At 31.3% G+C, this 20009-nt stretch overlaps 2 protein-coding genes across 7 annotated transcripts; both read left to right on the plus strand.

Moving 5' to 3' along the window:
• On the plus strand, positions 1 to 1692 carry LOC130612544 (RING finger protein 37-like). Its single transcript, XM_057433870.1, has one exon. The coding sequence runs from the start codon at positions 134 to 136 to the stop codon at positions 1667 to 1669; it is 1536 nt and encodes a 511-aa protein (XP_057289853.1). The 5' UTR covers positions 1 to 133; the 3' UTR covers positions 1670 to 1692.
• A 3788-nt stretch (positions 1693 to 5480) lies between these two features.
• LOC130612542 (hexosaminidase D-like) lies at positions 5481 to 19418 on the plus strand. 6 transcript variants are annotated; one of them, XM_057433867.1, is made up of 21 exons: positions 5481 to 5847; positions 7125 to 7167; positions 8757 to 8836; positions 12364 to 12458; positions 12798 to 12830; positions 13110 to 13176; positions 13617 to 13631; positions 13723 to 13777; positions 14419 to 14528; positions 15025 to 15112; positions 15425 to 15503; positions 16884 to 16969; positions 17101 to 17275; positions 17473 to 17547; positions 17706 to 17765; positions 17918 to 18044; positions 18122 to 18204; positions 18355 to 18442; positions 18517 to 18615; positions 18685 to 18771; positions 19189 to 19418. In XM_057433867.1, exons 3-21 carry the CDS (start codon positions 8772 to 8774, stop codon positions 19370 to 19372), a joined length of 1671 nt encoding a protein of 556 aa, XP_057289850.1. In that variant the 5' UTR covers positions 5481 to 5847; positions 7125 to 7167; positions 8757 to 8771; the 3' UTR covers positions 19373 to 19418. The 6 variants fall into 6 exon arrangements, with proteins under 6 accessions (XP_057289850.1, XP_057289847.1, XP_057289849.1 ...); XM_057433864.1 differs by having other exon boundaries at positions 5482 to 5847; positions 12361 to 12458; XM_057433866.1 differs by lacking the exon at positions 5481 to 5847 and adding an exon at positions 6177 to 6515 and having other exon boundaries at positions 12361 to 12458.
• The last annotated feature ends 591 nt before the right edge of the window (positions 19419 to 20009 follow it).

Genomic DNA, 20009 nt, shown 5'->3' on the forward strand with positions numbered 1-20009 from the left:
CTGATCATGCATGACATCTTCAAGCATCTGTGAGTGGGGTGTTGTATTTAACTGTTGTCTAAATTTGACATTTGTTTTTTTTTCCTGCATTAACTCTTGACTTTAATTCTAATCCCAAAAAGTGAGAAATAAAATGGAAAAGCGGATGCTTCAAAGTCGACTTATAAATTTCGCTTCTAAAGACTATGGCACAAAGATATGCTCAACTGCTTTAACAGTAGATGGATGTGAAATTGAGAATCTAATAAACCAATCACACAGCTCTTTTTACTGTTCAAAATATTTTATGTCCGAATATTACATCAAATGTCCAGTAGAGATAGTGATGACTTTTCCTTGCCTCATTGATATATCGGCTGTTTGCGTAGAACCAAAAGTATTAAGTCACCAGTCGAAATGCATCGAGGTGTTCACCGTCATGGAAAGATACAAAAGTACTTTTTTAGTTACTACAAATTCACAAAATAATAAGTTAAAAGAAATGATTAGAAAAAGACCAGGCATACAAACTGAAAAGAATCATTTGGAATACCCCTGCACATATGTAAACGATTTCACTAAGCCTGAAGTACGGCAAAGTAAAAAACCCTTTTTAAATTTTGCTGGCAAGTATAAGTGTAATATGAATGAGCCACAACAACAACCAGATAAAGTTTTATTTGTGAACAGAAGTCATTCTTTGCCATTTCAAGCCACGATGTCAAATTATGTGCAAACTGAGTTAAAACCATATGCATCTACCCGTGCTTGTAGTTTTATGGTTATCCGTATAACTTGGGCAACAATTCCTGTGCTAAAAAAAATTGAAGTATGGGGAACACCTGCATCGAATAACCCTGATTTCATTTTTAAAGTGATACATAATATTTTTCATCCTAAATTGAAAGATCCCCCAAGTGAAGTAAAAACAGAAAACCATGAATCTAAAAAAGTTGAAATAATAACTTCAGAGCCTGTTAATACTGTTATTCCTGAAGACTTCATTGATCCAATTACGTTTTCTCTCATGACTGTGCCATTACTATTACCATCAGGAAATATTGTTGATAGAGACACACTAGAAAAATATGTTGCAGAAGAAGAAAAGTTTGGACGTCTTCCTTCTGATCCCTTTACTGGAATTGTTTTTCATGGTTCACGGAAAGCAATACCGAATACTAGTTTGAAGGTCAGAATCGATGAGTTTCTTTTGAAACATGGTCATTTAATTAAACAAAGCAGTCAAACATCTGGTTCAAAGGAAAGTTCGAAAAGAAAGACTGTTGATTCTTTAAGGGACAATATCACATTTACCAATACTAGTAACACTTTGAAGAAAAGGAAAATTTTTAGCAATACCAATGACTATCATGTTCACGCCACAAGTTCATCTAGCATAATTGATACATCGAACACAACAACTGAGAAAAATCACGAAACCGACCTGAAGGATAGTTTAAATTTATCCTTGTTTCAAACTTTATCAAAAATTCCAATTTGCCAAAAAGTTAAAAAAATGGAGATAACATGTTGCAAATGTAAAACCAATGAGACAAGCAAACTGTTTACTTTTCCATGCCTTCACTTGTGCTGTCGAGAATGTTTGAATTTATTATTAGACTCTCAGAAAGGATGTTATAAATGTGGAAAGACTTTCAGTAGATTGAATGTTTTAAAGTTTAATGGATAAATATGATGCTATTTGTTTTGTTATTGTTGTGTTTTCATTTGTTTTTAATTCAAGATAAGCAACTGCACCTGAAATAACATTAGAAAGAAAGTAGAGAAAAAATTAAAATTTGTAATATTACAAAAACATTTACACATTAGTTTTTTCATTTAATTTTAACAAACCTAAAAATAGTGATTGAAAGTTATCTTAATTTCTTTGTTTGGTTAACCATTTTAGTTTTTAGGTACGTTAAATGCACCTTGCAAAAGTTTCTCTCTTTAAATCACATGTTGTTACAGAAAAGTGTTTCGCCTAGATGTTAGCATTTTTTGCAATTATATTATATTGAAAAAAAAATTTAGTGGATATTTTTTACAGCCATGGGAATTGACGACGGCATTCGTCAATGCCGTCGTAAATGCCTTCGTTCTTTGTACTGACTACAGCAAAAAAATTGCCGTTGTGACTTTTTTTCTATGTTTTTCCAATGAATGAGTGAACGACAAAAATTATTACTTGATTATTATCTTTTTTTGACGCAGCGATGTTAAGTGGCTGTGTTTGTTTAAATTATTTCCCGTTTGCATGTAGCTAGGTTAGTGTTTTTTACGCAACATTATTTGCTTCTGACAAGCCGTTTTCGTGACACAAAATCGTTGTTAAAAACTTTTTTTTTAAGGTCAGTCCACTATAATTGTATAAGAATATTTACATGTTAAGTTAATTTAAAACCAAGAGTTGTCTAAAATATTAAAGTTGAAATAGTTATTTTCTCAAATTTTCCGAATCAATATCAGAAAACACTTTAAATTAAAATTAAATTTTAACTAAATTTTATTATTAACTTCTTTCGAAGAAAAAAGTTAAATTAGAATAGAACACCTGGCTTCTTCGAAAGCGACGACGAACACGCAAGACGTACCTTTTTATAAAACATTTAACCCATTCATCAAATATTTTTTAAGCAACAAATATGTTGCATAATAATTTTTCTTCTTGTCACCTGTTATTCTAAAGAAAGAAAACGCTTTAAAATACTTTGATGTTTTGAAAGATCAAAATATACATTATTGTGCAACAGAAAATTAAACTTGGTTCGCAAATATTTCGGCACTCTGTAAGGAAGTAAACCACCATCTAGATGTGGGCTGGGAACACCTTAGATCTATCGCCGTTCTTCGTTCTTAAGTTTTTAAAACGCGATCTAAAAAGCATTTTTATCGCTGCTTTTCTTTCTTAAATTTTAAAAACGCAATCTAAAAAAGCTTTTCTATCGCCGTTCTTCGTTCTTAAACTTTAAAAATGAGATCTAAAAAAGCTTTTCTATTGCCTTTTTTCGTTCTTAAGTTTATAAAATGCGACCTAAAAAAGCTTTTCTATCGCTGTTCTTCGTTCTTAGAATGCAATGTAAAAATCCTTTTAATCGCCGTTCTTCGTTCTTAAACTTTAAAATGCAATCTAAAAAAGTTTTTTTATCGCCATTCTTTGTTCTTAAACTTTGAAAATGCGATCTAAAAAAGCATTTCTATGGCCACTTAGTAATATTCAATTCATAATTTTATCATTTTCTTCGCAAAGTGATTTGCAAAAATGGCATTTCGATTCGCTAATTGTGAATTGCGAACTGCTAATTCGAACCCTGTGTATACATAATAGGAAAAAAGAGTTGTTAACTTTATTTAGACATTTCCTTAGTGGGTTCGTTACATGTTGATACTTTTATTATATGTTTATTATATACTTTTATCACAGGACTTTGTTTAAAAGGGAATATTATAGTCTTCTAAAAATTGCCGTCATGCTTTATTTCAGCAACGGCAATTTTTTTGCCGTCATATTATATTACAACAATGGCAAAAATTTAATTAAAATTGTCGTTGCACTAAATTATAGTTTATTGTTGCTGTTTTATATTCTCTCTATTTATTACTATTCTTCTTCTAATTTGAAAAGATTTATTCCATGAATTTTAAAAGAATCTTAGGAATTGGAGAATGAAATAATTCATTATAATAACTGATTCTAACTACATTTTTTATTATTTTTAGGGAGCTGCATTAAAAAAATAATGTAGAATAATAATGTAGAATGTTAACGCAGGTGATTTTAAATGATGTGACACAATTTTTAAAAAACTCATAATAAGTCCAATTGTCTCCTCACACATTATCGAACAACCCCAGTTTGGTAGCATGATAAAAGGTATAACAAAATCGATTACTGCATTTGAAATCATCTCGTTAATTTTTTTCGTTATATTTGAGTAACTTTAAATACCAAATTTAATTTAATATTCCCACTGTGTGATTAGTGTGGTCATCATATTTGTCAAGCATGTGAAATACAGTATGAATGACAAATATTTCACAATAAATTAAATGAGAAAGTTCAATAAAGTTCTTTATCTTTTCAAGAATCTACAGAACAAGTTTTCACACATATCAAACATAGCAAATGTATTTTCTAGAATAAGGAGAAAGCTATGGTAAAGGTGTCTATGCCAAATTTTCACAGTAATGTTTTAATAATGTATCGAAGTAAATCGTTCACAAACATTTCCTACTGTATTTCTCAAAATGACAGTTCCTGTTATGGACACATAGTTCACTTGTGCTTGTTTTGTCTACAAACTTCATATAAATATTTATGCATTTTCCATGTAGTATTTCTTGTCTTACTTTTGCAGTTAACATACAAGATAAACCAATGACAATAAACAGGACTTTAAGTCACATCTTTTAACTGAAAACACATTTGGATAGTGCGAATTGGTTGTAGATGTAAAAGACAAACTTGCTCCTACAATATAGATAGTAGTAAAAATTCTTACATGAAATCGAACCACACACAAAAATCAACAAATCAGCATGATGAGATATAGCTTTTTAAAGGTTAGAGATTTTCTTTATACCTTAAAATTTTGTTTTAAATTGACAATACTTTTTTTCATAAAAATGAAAGTACCAAGTAATTTTAAATGTGTTAATATTGACATATGAAAATTTTCAGATTTGTTCTTTTTAGAGTCATTTGTGATATGTGATATGTGATATGCTTGCAAGAACTGGCTATTCATTCTCCAAATCACCACAGCTTTTTTAATATTAAAAATGTGTAGATACAATCCAATGGGAAAAAAATTGCGAAAATTGTAATAATTAGTTACATCCAAGACATCAAAATTTAGATGTACATAAAAATTATCATATTTTATTATGAACTTAAACACTAGAGATTTTTGCTTTTGCAATTCAGTCGTCTCCCGGGCAGTCCCGTATGCATAATTGATCATTTTTATTTGCCTTCAGTAACCATTTTAAAGTTAAATAACAGCATTTTAAAAAAATCTATCTAAGGATAACAATTTTAACTTTATTTATTTTATTTATCAAAAGTTTTGTACATGGCTTTGTATCCAGACTGCATATAATTGTTTAATGTATTACGAGATATGTATTTGTTTTATATATTTTATAAATAAAAACACCAAATTGTATATACATACAGTTTCAATTTTATGGTTGCTTTATTCTTCAACTTTAATAAGACTAAGGTGTTCTGATGTCCTACCTTATACAGGCTTATCAATAAGAAAATAACACCAGAACAATAAATCGCTCTCCAAAGGTTACAATAATTTAAACTGGGCGAACAATCTGAATAAATAAAATAAGTTTAAAAATGCATATTTTATCACCAAGTTTTTTATATCTATTTTATTTTATCTTTTTTTATATATTTTGGTTCTTTTTTACTGTAAATAATAAGAAAGAACATTGATTTCCATATGAGATGAATTGATATTGCTCAAATAAAAACTTTTTTAGAATTGGGGAAGCAACTCAGGCTCAGCTAGTTTCTTATTTCTTAGAATTGGGCGAGCTTTTGCGTGAGCAAGAGCTATTGCTCTCTCCTTATTGATAGGACTGTTTATAATAAATGACTTGTTATAAAACTGACATATATATGCAAAATAATACTACAATTAATATTTTTCTGTGTCAATAGCTGGATTAGTAAATTGTGTATTAAATACATCACAGTGCTTTCACGTAGTATGCATTTATATAGTAAAAATGTGTATACATTGTTTTCTTAATACAATTTTTTATTATATTTCTTTAACAGACGACTAACTTACACTAACATAGACAAATACTAACAACAACTAAAACATCAACTTGAACCTGTGTAAGGTAGGTTGTATCTTCATGTACTGCAAATTTTTAAAAAAAGCATTTGCATTTTTTGTGTTACGGACAACAACAGCTGCAATTCAAATAAAAAGTCCTTACAGGCTGATAAATGTGGGATCCTTAATTAGGAAAAGAAAGTTTAATTAGTAAAGTGACAAAGCAGAATTTTAATATCACCATTACATTTGACATTTAATTTTTCCTTAGTGTGAAACTTTTAGGCAAAATGGATTGTTTATTTTTTGAACAAATTTGAAGCTATTTAAATGTCTTTTTTTTTGCTTATCCTCGAAACTTTTTTATTTTTCGAAACATAAGTATTTTATATTGCTATCACATTTGACATATTCTATTTGTACGCTATTTATATTTGTGGGAAAGGAAACATTTTAACCTTAAGATCTTTTTTATGCTCAAACTGCAGACTTGTTTAAACAACATAATTTATAGAAAAGCTTCTTTTTTATTTGTGTTATTTGCTGTTGGAACGGTAAATGTAACTATTTTGACATAAAGCCAGCAATCAAAGATATGACATTACAACTACGTATATATACATAACACAAATTGTTACATATATTTGTTTAAATACAACCGTCTCTAATCTTTCATCAGGTGATATTTGCAATTTGAAAATTGTACGCTAATGTCAATCCAATGTTAGGAAGGTGAGGGACTAGATGATTTGCTGATTAAATATTTGAATATTCCATAATGTGAAACATTGATTTTTATTATTTTAACAGATTGTTGTCTGTGTACTTTTTACAGGAGCATTCTTTTGAGTGCTTTGATTTCAGGCTTAGCATAGGGAGGAGGGTAAAAATTGACATTTAGTGTATCATTTTTTAAGTTTGGGTCATCCCTTTTAGTTTGTGAAAAGTGACCACAATATTTAAAATATTGTTTTCAAAGCGTGGTTACCAAGGTCCTGAGGAATGCTAGAACTTTGACAACAAAATTATGTCTTGATCTGGAAAGTAATTGTGTTAAATTTTGCTAATTAAGATATTTACAAACCTGACAAAAAGATTTCCCTTAAAGGAAATTATGACCTTGAAGTTTTACTTGGTAGGAGAGCCTACAACCCTATCCATGACAATATTACAATCAAGAAAGTACACCATGATGTTGGATTGAGTTGAAAATTTACATACTCACAAATTAATAGTTCTGAACTCTGAACTAAAACAACTCCAAATTCAGGAAGGTACTATTTATTTTTTGAATATTTTTTTTTTTCGTTTGTGATTAAAATAATGATGTAACATGTTTAGGCATTATTCTGTGTACTGGTATATCAAAAGATTTTTAAAGGAGGTATGTGTTTGTTATTATATAGTAAAATGCAGTATAAATACAGTAAAGCATAAAAATAAAGAAGACCATGTATGGGTCTAAGAAAAGTTTGGGCTTACTGTTATCTGCTAAACAGAGGTTTTAAAAATGGACAAAAAAAATTTATTTCATTTGAATGTATAGCCTTGAAAAAGCTACGTTTTTTGTCAGAAAATACCTCAGCTTAAAAGAAATTTTAGGCAGTGCTTTGTTGAATCATTTCTTTTTTCTTGTTGGAGGTTAATTATTTCTTGATTCTCTTCATTTGTTGGAGGTAAATTATTTCTTGATTCTCTTCATTTTTATTGCAATCATTAGGCTTTTTTTATTATTTTTAAAGTCATGAAACTGGGCTCAAAGATGTTGGAAAAGACCTGGAATTTTAAAGGGTTAGAGAAATAAAAAACAATAGCTTGAAAGTTCTTAAATTTTATTTTTCAGTTGTGGTTTCCCTGCATTGTGTGTCTGTTTTATGCTGAATTTACCATAGATGTATAATTTGTCTTTTTTTACCTGCTTTTCTATTTTGATGTCTTGTAGTAATCTGGTTGTCTTTCTGGTAATTATCCTTATTCTGACAAAGTAACCATATTTTAGCATAAACAATATTTTCACTTAGTAATAAAGAATGCAATAACAATGTTTTCATTCATTATTGTGATTTGTTTTATTAGTCTAATTAGCATAATAAGTAAAAGAGCCATTACAATTTTGTATTAAAGAAGTGATTATTTTTAATTAATATTGTGTATGTCAAGAATAACAGCCACAAGTCAACTTGAAATTGTCGTTTTTTTAGTCATTTGAAATAATTTATAATAGAATTCTGTTGTTTATATTTCCCTTTTTTTCTGAAAGGATTTGTGAAATTAAAGGTTTTTTTTGGGGGGTAGGTCTTTCCTGTATGCATGTGTTACTAAAAGTTGTGGTAAAAGAAATCTCTATATGATCTTATAAAATATAATATTGAGTGGAATACTTATTCACCAAACAACGATTTAATTTTAATGCGAATAGATTTGTTACTTCAAATATAACATGGTTACTAAAAAAGTAAGCTTCCAGAGTACTTATTCAAAATTTTAGGGTGAGGCTAATTCAAAACAGCCGATAAAAGTTATTTATTTTGAAAAACCATGTTGTTTAGATAAAATTTTTAAAAGAAAGTTGTTTTTAATGCATAATAAGCCTCTATAATATTTAAAAATACGAAATTTGTATTTTTTATTACGAAATTTCCGTATTTCGTATTTTTAAATACGGAAAGAGAAGTGGTCGATTTTCCAAGAGAGCATCACAGTTGTTTTTAATGCATAATGAGCCTCTCCTTTGGCTTTAGCTTTAATAATAATAATAGGCACTCTCAGGCATTTGCTTAAGAAGGGCTCTTAATAAGGTACTTGTCCTGGATAGGCATGAATTGGAAAGGCATCACACTAAGAATATGCATTGATATAGGGTGTCTTACTACAAATTTTACATGCTAAGGATTTTATTTTTTGCGAACAGTTTTTTAGTTGCACAAAAAAAAGTAATTATTTGGAGTGTACTTATTATCATTTCTTCCTTAGTGCATCAACCTCTAAATGATATCGTATGTGTTTCAACGACATTGCTGGAGAATATTGAAGATCTTGCTCTTTGTTGTGAGGTATCTTTTATATTATTCTGTTTTGGTTGTCCAGATGTAAATGAATGCATTTGAAGCTAGGAATGCCTGCTGCATAAAAAGCCCTGAAATTTATGATGTCATTTCTAGAAGAATAGCTTACTTTAAATAATCGGGGAGGAGACAGCAAAATAAATTGGACAAGTGATAGGCATCGTAATTTTATTTTTAATATGTTCGGCTTTAACTAGGATCAGGCCCAACCCTTTTTTAGCCCAAATATATTTCTATGACATCATTATGTGGATGACGTCATCAAAAACATCAGCCGAAAGCATCAGGCCAAGCGTAGTTGCAGGTTATTTCCTGTCTCAATCTTTACGCTTATCTGCACTTTAATAAATTTTTGTAAGTATAAGGCGTAAATAGGAATGTCACTATTGACAGTGGAAATGCAAACTGTGTTAGCTCCACATTCTTGTGCGTGGTGGCAGCAAAGAATCACTTTCATGTCAGCCTCCTCCTGAGTTGTGCCTAAGCTAGTTTCAACAGTTAAGGAGACGATTCTGTTGGTAACCCTGATGCGATAGTAATCATCTTCAACATTTACATACAAACATTTGCTGCCAATAGAGTCTGCATAAAGAGTACAGTGTGGCCACTCTTGTAGAAAAAAAGGATGATTTCGACTTTATTTTCATCCTCACTAAGAAACTTTCAAAATTGTTTTGGATCTCTTCTTTCCACCTTTATGCAGAGTTTTTCTGCAATGGCACGTTGTTGTCGTTCATAGCCTTTGATAGAGTTTTCCCGATATTGATCCGTGATGAAATAAATCTGTCCAGACCTTAATCCTCCAAAAACTCTACCATACATTGAATTGGCTAATCCTCCAAATGTACCGATGTTCGTAGTAATGGTTTGTTGAAGAGTAACCACACCATTAATTACAAAAGCTCTATTTTGGGTAATGAATTTAAAACTGGAACATTGTCAGATATAACATTCAAAAATTTTGATTTTACTGCTTTAACCATGTCACCATTAGGATTAGCTGGAAACCAAGGAATCAAGCTTAAAGAATATCTCAGAATTTCTTTCATACAGATTTTTAGTTGGGCTAAGCCTTTGTCATAAGCCAATAGTAGGTCGTCTTTTATATCGTCGGGAACTGTCAATCCAGAAATTATATTGATAAGGTTTTTCCTGTATAAGAAAGAATTACCACATGATGTGATAAGATTGTATGCCCTTTCAGCAGCTATGACATCAAACCTTTTTCTTGATTGTCTAAAGTCTTTTAGCTGGAAATCATATGCTCTTCTAGTTTTGCAAAACACTTAGCTGTTATGAGGCTTGTCAGCACCCAGCGTTGAACTGTACCATTTGTTGTGCTGTAACCTGTGGAGTAAAAGTAAACAATGAAGCTTGTTTTACTACTATACGTTACAACAAAGAAATGTTTTCACAAAATTAGTATTAGTAATAATTTTACCATAATTTTATCATATTAAATTTTCCACACGTTATAACAGCCAACTTACCACCTCTAAAAATACGCAATATTTTTTAATTGTCCTTAATTTGCATCACTAATAGTAGAAACATCAAAGATTCTAAACTCACCTAAACTCCTAAAAAAATTTTGGATGTGTATCTTCAAGCTGATACATTTGAGCCCAGCAATATGTTAAATATCTTGAGTAGTTAGGTCGACCATAAGCAAAGAACCAGCCCAGCATTGCATGTGTTACATTTCCAGACAGGGGGGACCAATAGGCCGCTGTTGCCCCAGTTAAAGAGACATAGCGCAAAGTATCCTAAAATTCCTTATGTAAATTCATAATATTCCCCAGTTGAAGAATTTCCACAAACTCGAATCTGAAGTTGAAGGAATGTTATAATTATTTTCGTGCTACTTGGTCTAAAAATGCAAAATATAATCACAGTAAATAGTCACCTCTTTATAGCACACATAACAATCTCACGCTTTGAATACCAGTCATTAAAGACAAAAAATTTGAGTCTCGATAGAGCTCCCATATGTACTACAATGTGCAAACAATGTTGTTGTAACGCTTTCCGTTCAACATTCGTTCAACACGGCTTTTTCCTAGAAGGGGTAGCAATATATCGTGTGTAAAATAATCGTAGTTTGATGGTTTGTGGTCATCTGTTTGTGAGTTTGTGATTGTGATGTGTGAGCTTAAGAAGTTTCCTTACGTAAAAATCAGACGAATAAAAACTAATGAAAGCTAAACTTTGTTTTTTATATCTACTCTTTTGGTTATCTTACTTCCGTGAGAAAACAGGCACTTATTTGAACAGGCGATTGCTCTGTTTCTGCGACGGTAGGAACAATATTTTTATCTTTTTCTTGTTACGCTTGGCGTAACTTGATATCGTTTTACTGTGAGTGTATATACTGTAGCTTTTATGATAGTAAAAATCTTTGTAGTTTAGAGCTTCAGTTTCCTCAATAATTTGCGTGTCATTGCGGACGATGCTGCAAAAAAAGATTGTTTTGCACTATGCCACAATTTTAAAGTAAAACTCAGTATTAGGCAAACAACAACACTGGAGTGACATTCCGCTCTCTTTTCGAAAAAAATAAATAAGAATTATCTTGCGTTTTGAACTCTTTTCCACGAATTTTCTGTAAACTTGTGTAATTTTCCCCCACTTATTGCTTGTTAAACAACAAATATCAACATTTTCAGTAGATTTATAAAGTGATATACCTTCAAACTGTAACAATTTAATATAGAGTAAATTAATTGACATAAAAATTATATTAGATGGTATTTATTTCTTATTTCTTCGTCCCAAGCCTCTTAAATGTTTGCTGACAATCTGCAAATCACTTTGCAATAAAGTTTTGTGATTATAGAATGTATCTACATAATTTTAACAATTAAGGTGATTTTCATCACCTTAATTGTCATCTTTTTTATCGCGTTTAAAAATTCTGTTTAAAAATTATTGGAGTTTAGGTGTAGAAAAATAGCTTTGTATATTCCTTGATTCTTGCAGTAAACATGTTAAAATAATATTACTTGAAAGCGTCTTCCCATTTGTTTCTATTTTCTACATTATTTATGAGTGGAATCGAAAAAAATTAAAATTAAAGCTTTATTTACAGTCTCTCAAACATATTGTGTTTAATATGAACTGTCAAACCCTTTTGCACATCATGAAATTTCTAAGTTTCTTAAATAAGTTTTGCAAATCATATTTATAATTTTCATTGCTTGGATTCATCATTAAATTTGTGCATTTTTTACATCAAGGGATGCCAACCTTTTGACTTTTCACATTTGAAATGTTTGAAACAAAATAAAAAGCAAAAACAATGACATGTTCAAATGTGTCTGTAAAAATGTTGTATTAAAATTTTAACTGCAAAAATGCAATTTATTTAAAAAAAAATTCAAGTAACATTAATCTACAATTTTAACATAGGTTGGTACTTTGAGCAAACGTTACTGCTTTTACCTGGTACACAAAAGAACCCAATATATATATATATATATAAATGATTACTAACCAAACCCGTTTTTTTTTAGCAGCATACTTTTTTTGCTGGTGTGGTTTGAATATCCATTACAACATGATGCCTTCAAAGGGGATTCAGAATTGCATACAAGGATAGATGAATTAACAGGTATGTTTTTTTGGTCTTTTAAATTATTTTTATTTATTATTTGCTATAATTTAAAATTTAGTCTGCCTCTTACTACGTTCCTGTAAAAAATGAAATAATACAGAGAAAAATTTTTCTTCGCCTTACCTTGGTATGTTATAGCAAGTGGTAGTATGATAACGTACAAAAATAATGTTCAATTCAAGGTGAAGTCAATTTTGCTTTTGGTATTGGCATTATCATGTACATAAAAGAGCCACTATTTAAGTGTTTTGACTTGCAATTTCCTTCAGAAGACAGCTTTCTGGCATTAAGATCTTCACACATCTTTTTATGTTAATGAAAAAAATTCTTTTATAGCAAAATTAAAACGCTGTTCACATGGAAATAATCGTAAGTTGGTTATGCTTTCATATATTTCTTTCAATTTTTTGAAGCCACTAACCTAAAGCTTTACTTACACTAGATTGTGAATGAGGATAGATAAGCTGATTATTTTGTTTAAAATAGTCTGAATGTAGGTTTTTACGCCTTTTTTGAGCTGTAGATTTCCACAGGTTTTTTTCTGAATAGCCCGGCTTTTACCATTTAAACATAAATAGTAACGATAATGCATTTTAACCATCTTTTACCATTTTGGTATTTTTTTTAAAACTCTTTTATTTATTTTAGAAAACAGAAAAATGCTCGAAAACGATAGGCCTAAAATTCCAGACACTGCAAAGAAAAAGATTCAAGGGTAAAAATTTATACCTTCAGAGTGGCCATGCCAGAGTATCTATTGTAAATCTTTACACATAGGCAACATAAAACTCATGCGGCCATAAAAGTTTATACTAGCAAGAAATTTCATATCTGTGTTGGTTGAAAAGTCTGTATGAGGATGCATGTTTTAGGAAACATAATAATTTATACATGTACCCCATTATTGTATTTTTAAGTCTAAATGTTGCTCATATTGCATGCCTTCACAGTATTGTGCTGCATAAGTTTTTGTGTACCATGTAACCATAAATAACCAAAAAATACTTCCACGCTGTGACTACTCTGCTCGAGGAGAAACAAATCTGTTTCAATTTTATGGAAGTGTGTGTAAAAACGTTTTAAAAACGTGATGCCACAAAAATCTGAACTGGTGTGTCAACAGATTAGAGTTTTATATGCAATTTTCTTTTTTAGGTTTTCTGGACTAAGGTAAGAATTTTTTTTAATTTTAATTTTTTTTTAATTATTAAAGTAAGAGAACTAGCAGGACGTGTTTTATGAACATTTTAATCTTTTTTAGAATTGTTCATTTGGATTTAAAAGGTGCACCACCTAAAATGGAATATTTGTTGCAGGTATGTAGGATTTTGTTGATATCATTCAAAGTGAATTGTTCAAATATTAAACTGTGTATGGCACTACAGCAAACATGAACTTTATGTACAAATTTACAGGGTGTGTATTCTTAAAACTTCTGATAGAGCAGAGTTGTTGAAGGGTTCAGTGTATTATAGATGCAAAAGAATGTCGTGTGGAGAGAAGGATGGCAACGAAAACTATAGGACTGCATCTTTTGTTTGTGTAGTTGGTTCCTTGTTAGATGAAATGCATTAGAATATTTTGTTACATACACAATTTTTTTGTTGTTGGCAGGCCCTACTCTACTGTGAAAGATTTAGGATATCATAAGTAAAAAAAATTAAAGAATAATTAAAAAATAAGGGCGTCACTAGACTTCAAAAAGTTGTTTTTTTGTGCCGCTTTCTGTGCAAGTGACGACATTGTTTCACGATAGAACTGAAACTAAATTATGCTAGTACGAATGTTTTTTAATAATTTTTTTTTGGTTAGATAAACTTTATAAATAACTCGAGTCATGGAGGTAAATGTCTAAAATGATCACGAAAAACAAAATGTTGGAAATACTTCGGGAAAGTTCAGGCAATTTGGTTAAATTTTGGTAGTGTTTATAATGACCTTTTATTATCTACCTTAGATGTTACCTTTTTTGAAAGATATGGGTGCGAATGGTCTTCTCTTGGAATATGAAGATATGTTTCCATACCGCGGTATGATTCGTGCACTGTCATCACCAAATACTTACAGGTGAAATGTTAATTAGTTAATTTTGTGATCTTTTTAAAATGGCTTCTACTAAAATCTAAACCACTAAAATCTTAAATTTTATTTTGTTCGGCTAGCTTTTTTTATACTTAATCGCTCATTTTTTCTGTCTTGGCTTTTTCCTCTATATGAGCTGTGGAATTTAAAAAATGCGAGCAACAGGAGTAACCGTTTATTGCAAATTGAATTATTTTAAAATAAAAACTCTTGCATCCTCTCCTGCATATATAAGAAATTTAAAAATGTGTGACAGCGAGCGTTATTATGTGTGTCCATTTATTTAACTTTGTATTTGGTACCTTTTCTTACACGTACACTGCCAGTCTACAACTATATTATAATGTTCACCGTACGTATGTTGTTCTATAAGCCAAAATGGTAGCCTCGAGTAATGATGGAAAAATTCCTGTGCATTTGTACGCGATATTTGTACGCGATAAGAACTAGCATTGTCTTATGTGTTCCAAATTTTCTATAGTTATGAAGATATTGCTTCGTTGTTGAAATTAGCAAAGAAATTAAATTTGGAAATCATACCGTTAGTTCAGACGCTTGGACATTTCGAGGTGAAAAGTTGATTTAGTTAGCATTTAACTGTGTGTTTATTAAGCACCAGACGACGTGAATTGTATTGCTGTTTTTAAATCTCTATTCAATTAGGAGTTGAGCAAGCAAAAATTGGAGCTTATCTAGAAAAAGATTAAAGCAGTTATGTCATTTTTTAAAGACTTCTTTTTTTTTTAACAATTGCATTGAAATACCCTTCAGGTCTCTCAGATCCTTCCAAAGTTTCGTGCATTGATTTGGGACAAATTAATGACCTACTCGTGCGAAGTTTGCTTCAGTAAAAATTATTTTCTGATATTTTTAATCTTTAGTTTGTTTTGAAGCACGACCAGTTCCGCCATTTACGAGAAACTGAACAATATCCGAACATGCCATGCCCTTTACATGAGAGTAAGTAAAAAGTGATATGTAGATTATCATCAAAACATTGTAAAGTATATTGTGTAATGTTGGTGTCGAATTTTGTTTTCTATAAGAACCGAAATATTATTCGATGCTGTTGCACCATACCAGACAGCATCGGTTATATATATTGTCGTGAAAGTTAAGAACCTATTCAGGGTTACCACACTTCCTCAAAATTCCTTAATTGTCCTTAATTTTAAAAATTTCCCTCAAAAGTCCTCTAAATATAGATTTTTGACCATTTTCTCCTAAAATTTTCATTCTCCTTTTACAAAGCGAATTTGTCATATGTGTTTAATTAAATCTTCTTCACCCGTGACGTGCCTGTTAAATCTCAAGTCTTAATAAATTTGTGGAAAATGTGGAAAGATCTCATTTCATCAAATATCTCAAATTCGACTCTAAAAAAAGAGTGACAACTTTGCTACTGAAGCTGTTTGAGTAAAATTTCAGAAGAACAAAGTCTCCCTGCTCGTTTTATGACATTTGTTTTTAATATCCACATATAAAGGTTTTTCAAGTTTAGTTATGTTGCATAAATTATGTTATCTCTTTAATAATAGCCGTCGTCTGTCTGTCTGTGTGTCCGCGAAAGCCGTGTCCAGTAACGGAAACACGAAATTTTTAAAATGCGCATCAATACCAAATGCGATAAATTTCTGTCCACTTTGTTGCAACAGGTTAATTTAAAGGACGGGTGACCCCGTGGATTTTTCCACGGGCTAACGACTAGTCTATATTATAATGCCCGTATTTTGTCTGTCTGTCCGTCTGTCTGTCACGCAAAATGGTGGCTTAGCTGCGCAAGTAGCCAGAAGCACGCAATGCGGTATAAAAATGATAGGCGAACCCGGGCTAACGACTAGTATATAAGAAATACCAAAACTCGGCATTTTTTGTCCTCAAAAAAAAATTTAAACTTAAAATGTAAAGATATGGAGGTTAATTAATTAAACCGACAAATTATAGCAAGCTGGCCCTAGTTCCTTCGTTCCTGGCCTGTTAAATTTTGTAAGTTAATATTTAAGACCTGTGAAAGCTTTGTTATACCTTAAATATGACATAAATTTATGCAGCATAATTAAATCTAAAAATCTTTTAAATTCGAATATTTTAAAATCGAAAAGGGCTTTTAAAAAAATATAGACTTGTTGACCTAGGCTCTACAATATAAGTCCAACGTCTATTTTACCCTCGGATGATCTTTAGTAATCTGATTACTGAAGGAAATCCGAGGTGATTATGTCAAAAATCAAGAAATGTTTTGGACCAGAACAAAATTGTTTAAAAAGCATAATATCTAGAATGAGTGTGATTGTTATTCTTGACAACGACACTTCATCCTCCATATCATTACTGTTTTAGAAACAAAACAAATCGTGTTCAAAATGATAAATCAGGTATTGGAGCTACACCCAGATATTCGAAGAATACATTTGGGAGGAGATGAGGTAAGTTTATGTAAATAAATGTCAGATATCGTCGTTCAGAATGGATGCTTCCTGGTTGGTATAACGTTTGTCCCTTGATATGCATTTAAAAGTGTATGTTGTTTAATCCTCTGTGTTTGGAATTATTTCAGGTTTTTAATTTAAAGGACTGTGAAAAATGCAAGTCAAGCAAAAAAACGAAAGAACATTTGTTTTTACATCATATGATTCCTATACTGAAGCATGTACGAGGTAAAACTCGCTCGAAAGTGAAACCAATCATTTGGGATGACATGCTGAGGAAATGGACTGTGGACGATATGAAACGTAAGGAATTGTTTTTTTGGGGGTGTCAACAACTTTTACTTTAGGGGACTTTTATCCAAGGGCTGATATTCACCTGATTGACACTTCCACAACCGAAGTCTAAAGATATTTTACTCTGTTCACCCATTAAAAACATTGTACAGCCAAACTTTAAATGTTATTATTTTATTCTTCTGATTTGATGTTTTTATTTTTAGAATTTCGTGGTCTAGCAGACATTATGGTTTGGGGTTACGTGCCTGAGTTGGACAACTATTCCTTATTTCCTGAAGGTTTGTAAATAGTTGTGAATTAGTGATCCGCATAATTCGTGTGTGATGGCTATATTAAATATGTAGGGGAACTGTTTGTTTTCCCTTGTGCTATTGGCTTGTTTTTATTCTTTATTTATAGTTGTCCGAGGTTTGATATTTATTTTTTTTATATTTAGACATGTGGATAAAATACGCGGAAGCCTTCGACAAAATTTGGGTGGCAAGCTCATATAAAGGTAGCAATTTTAATTTGAAACGAATACTGACATGAATTCAACATCCATACAACGATGTTTCGAATGTCCAATGTCAATAAATTTTCTAATTCGTCAATTTTGATGGATTTCATGAGTCCTATTTTAAACATTTTTGTGTTTCCATGTTATAGGTGCGCTTGCAGCCAACAATAACTTAGTTCCTATAACAATGCATATAAAAAATCATGAATCGTGGCTTCGCATCATTAAAAAAATAAAGAACAAAGTCACAGGTGTTGCTTTAACAGGTTGGGCCAGGTATGATATTAATAACCTTTTTACTTAGAAACGCTGGTTGTATTTTTACGTGTGTTTATATGCAAAGTTTTTTATAGATATGATCATTTTGCTGCTCTCTGTGAGCTTCTACCAGCTGCTATCCCAACGTTGGCGTTGTCTTTGTCAGTTCTTCGTGAAGGTAGGATTTTCATCTCATTGTTTCACCAGCTATTGTTGTTGTTTCTGCTGTTGTTGTGTTATTGGTGTCGTTGTTGTTGTTGATATCCTTGTCGTTATTGTGTTTGTTGTTGTTGTTGTCTTTCCGTCTTACAACAACCTTTGTATCTAGGGTCCTTTAAAAAACGTGGTAAAGATTTCGTCGAAGTTATGCTAGGTTTTAAAAATCCGATTATTATAGAAAAAGATATATTTGGAAGGTAAGATTACGATAATATTGCCATCCATCTTTTTTTGTCAAAACCTTTGACGGTTTCTTTTTTTTCCGTTACAGTTGGGATACGTCGATTCCTAACTACCCAGGAGGAGATGTCTACTCCCTTGTTGCCGAGTATGAAAATCATGTGAATTGGTACACCAGCACTAAAACAAGGTAATTATTTATTTATTTTTTCGTCGAGAGGAAATGTTGCATCAAATAAGCATTCTGTATAAACTTTAGGTTGGATAGTTGGGGAAATGAACGTCAAGTGGAAGAAAAACTTATTAGCATTTTACAGATTAATGGAGTAGCAGATTCTTTGAAGCAGTGAGTGCTTTTATGTTGTTGTTGTTTTTGTTGTTGTTTTTGTTGTTTTAACCACGAAATATAAAATCATCCAGCAGAAAATTTATACTCATTCATCTTCCCTATTACGTTTTGATCATGCCATAACTGGTCTATATTTTTACTTATTTAGCAGGGAGTTTACCGTCCCCCTTCTAGCTGACAATAATAGAAATGCCAGAACGGACAGTAATCTGATTGATTGATGGGCTTTTCCGTTCTGATCCGTTCCAACTTTTTTTTTGGACAGGAGCGGGGAAAATTATAAAAAACATACGAATAATTGGCAGATAGCCAATCAAATTTTAGGTATTTTTCTTGTTCCGTTTCGTTCTGTTTTGTGGGCGGAGAGAACATAATAAAATGGTTCTGTCAAACCTGTTTGAACTTATTTTGTAGGCTGCTTCCATCGTTTAAAAATTTCCGATCAAAGTGCGAAACAGTGTTGAAGAAATACTTTTTCGAAGACACAGTGAACGAATGGATACGAGACAAGGTGGACACGCATATAGCTTTATCTGAAGAATTAGTGGATAAACTAAATTCTGTTTTAGTCAAACTGAAAATGAAAATTGAGTTGTAGACTTTTTTTTTTAAATATTAGTTGCACAATAATTTATAAACTTGTTTACTGAATTTTTATCTTGATAACAGCTCTGTTGGTACTCATTTGCTCGAATCTGGCGTCACTGTCGCCATTGGCAAAAAGATGTTCTCGTGAATTTTTGTCGATCCCGTCATTCGCCAAATTAAATTCTCACGAGATTCTTTTTAAAACCTTGTTCTAATGAAGTAGAGGAGTGTGAAGAGACATCAGTCGGTGAACCCTTACGTCCGTGACAGAGATGATGATTTCGCTGATGAATTTGATTGGGATGTTGATGAAGGACGAAATATACCTTCAAGTATTTCATGAAAAGCCTTAATTGTGCTACACGCTTTTTCTCTATAAATATACGCTTAGTTAGAATATCAAGCTGAAATTCAGGTTAAAAACAATAGGTCTATGGTTTAGAACAAAAGAAAATTAAGCATAATGATCAGCATGGTTAGAAATTTGGTATTCTCGTGAAAAAAGCGCCCCTTGAGGTAAAAGAGTATACAATACTAATTCCATCAACGATTTGTTAAACATGATATACTTTCATCAATTGGGTCTGTACGAGTACTGCAAATGAAAATAGGTACGCCTTCTACGCCTCCTCTTAAGAAGGAAAGGG

Source organism: Hydractinia symbiolongicarpus, chromosome 10 (genome assembly GCF_029227915.1).
Source record: "Hydractinia symbiolongicarpus strain clone_291-10 chromosome 10, HSymV2.1, whole genome shotgun sequence".
NCBI classification, from domain to species: Eukaryota; Metazoa; Cnidaria; class Hydrozoa; order Anthoathecata; family Hydractiniidae; genus Hydractinia; species Hydractinia symbiolongicarpus.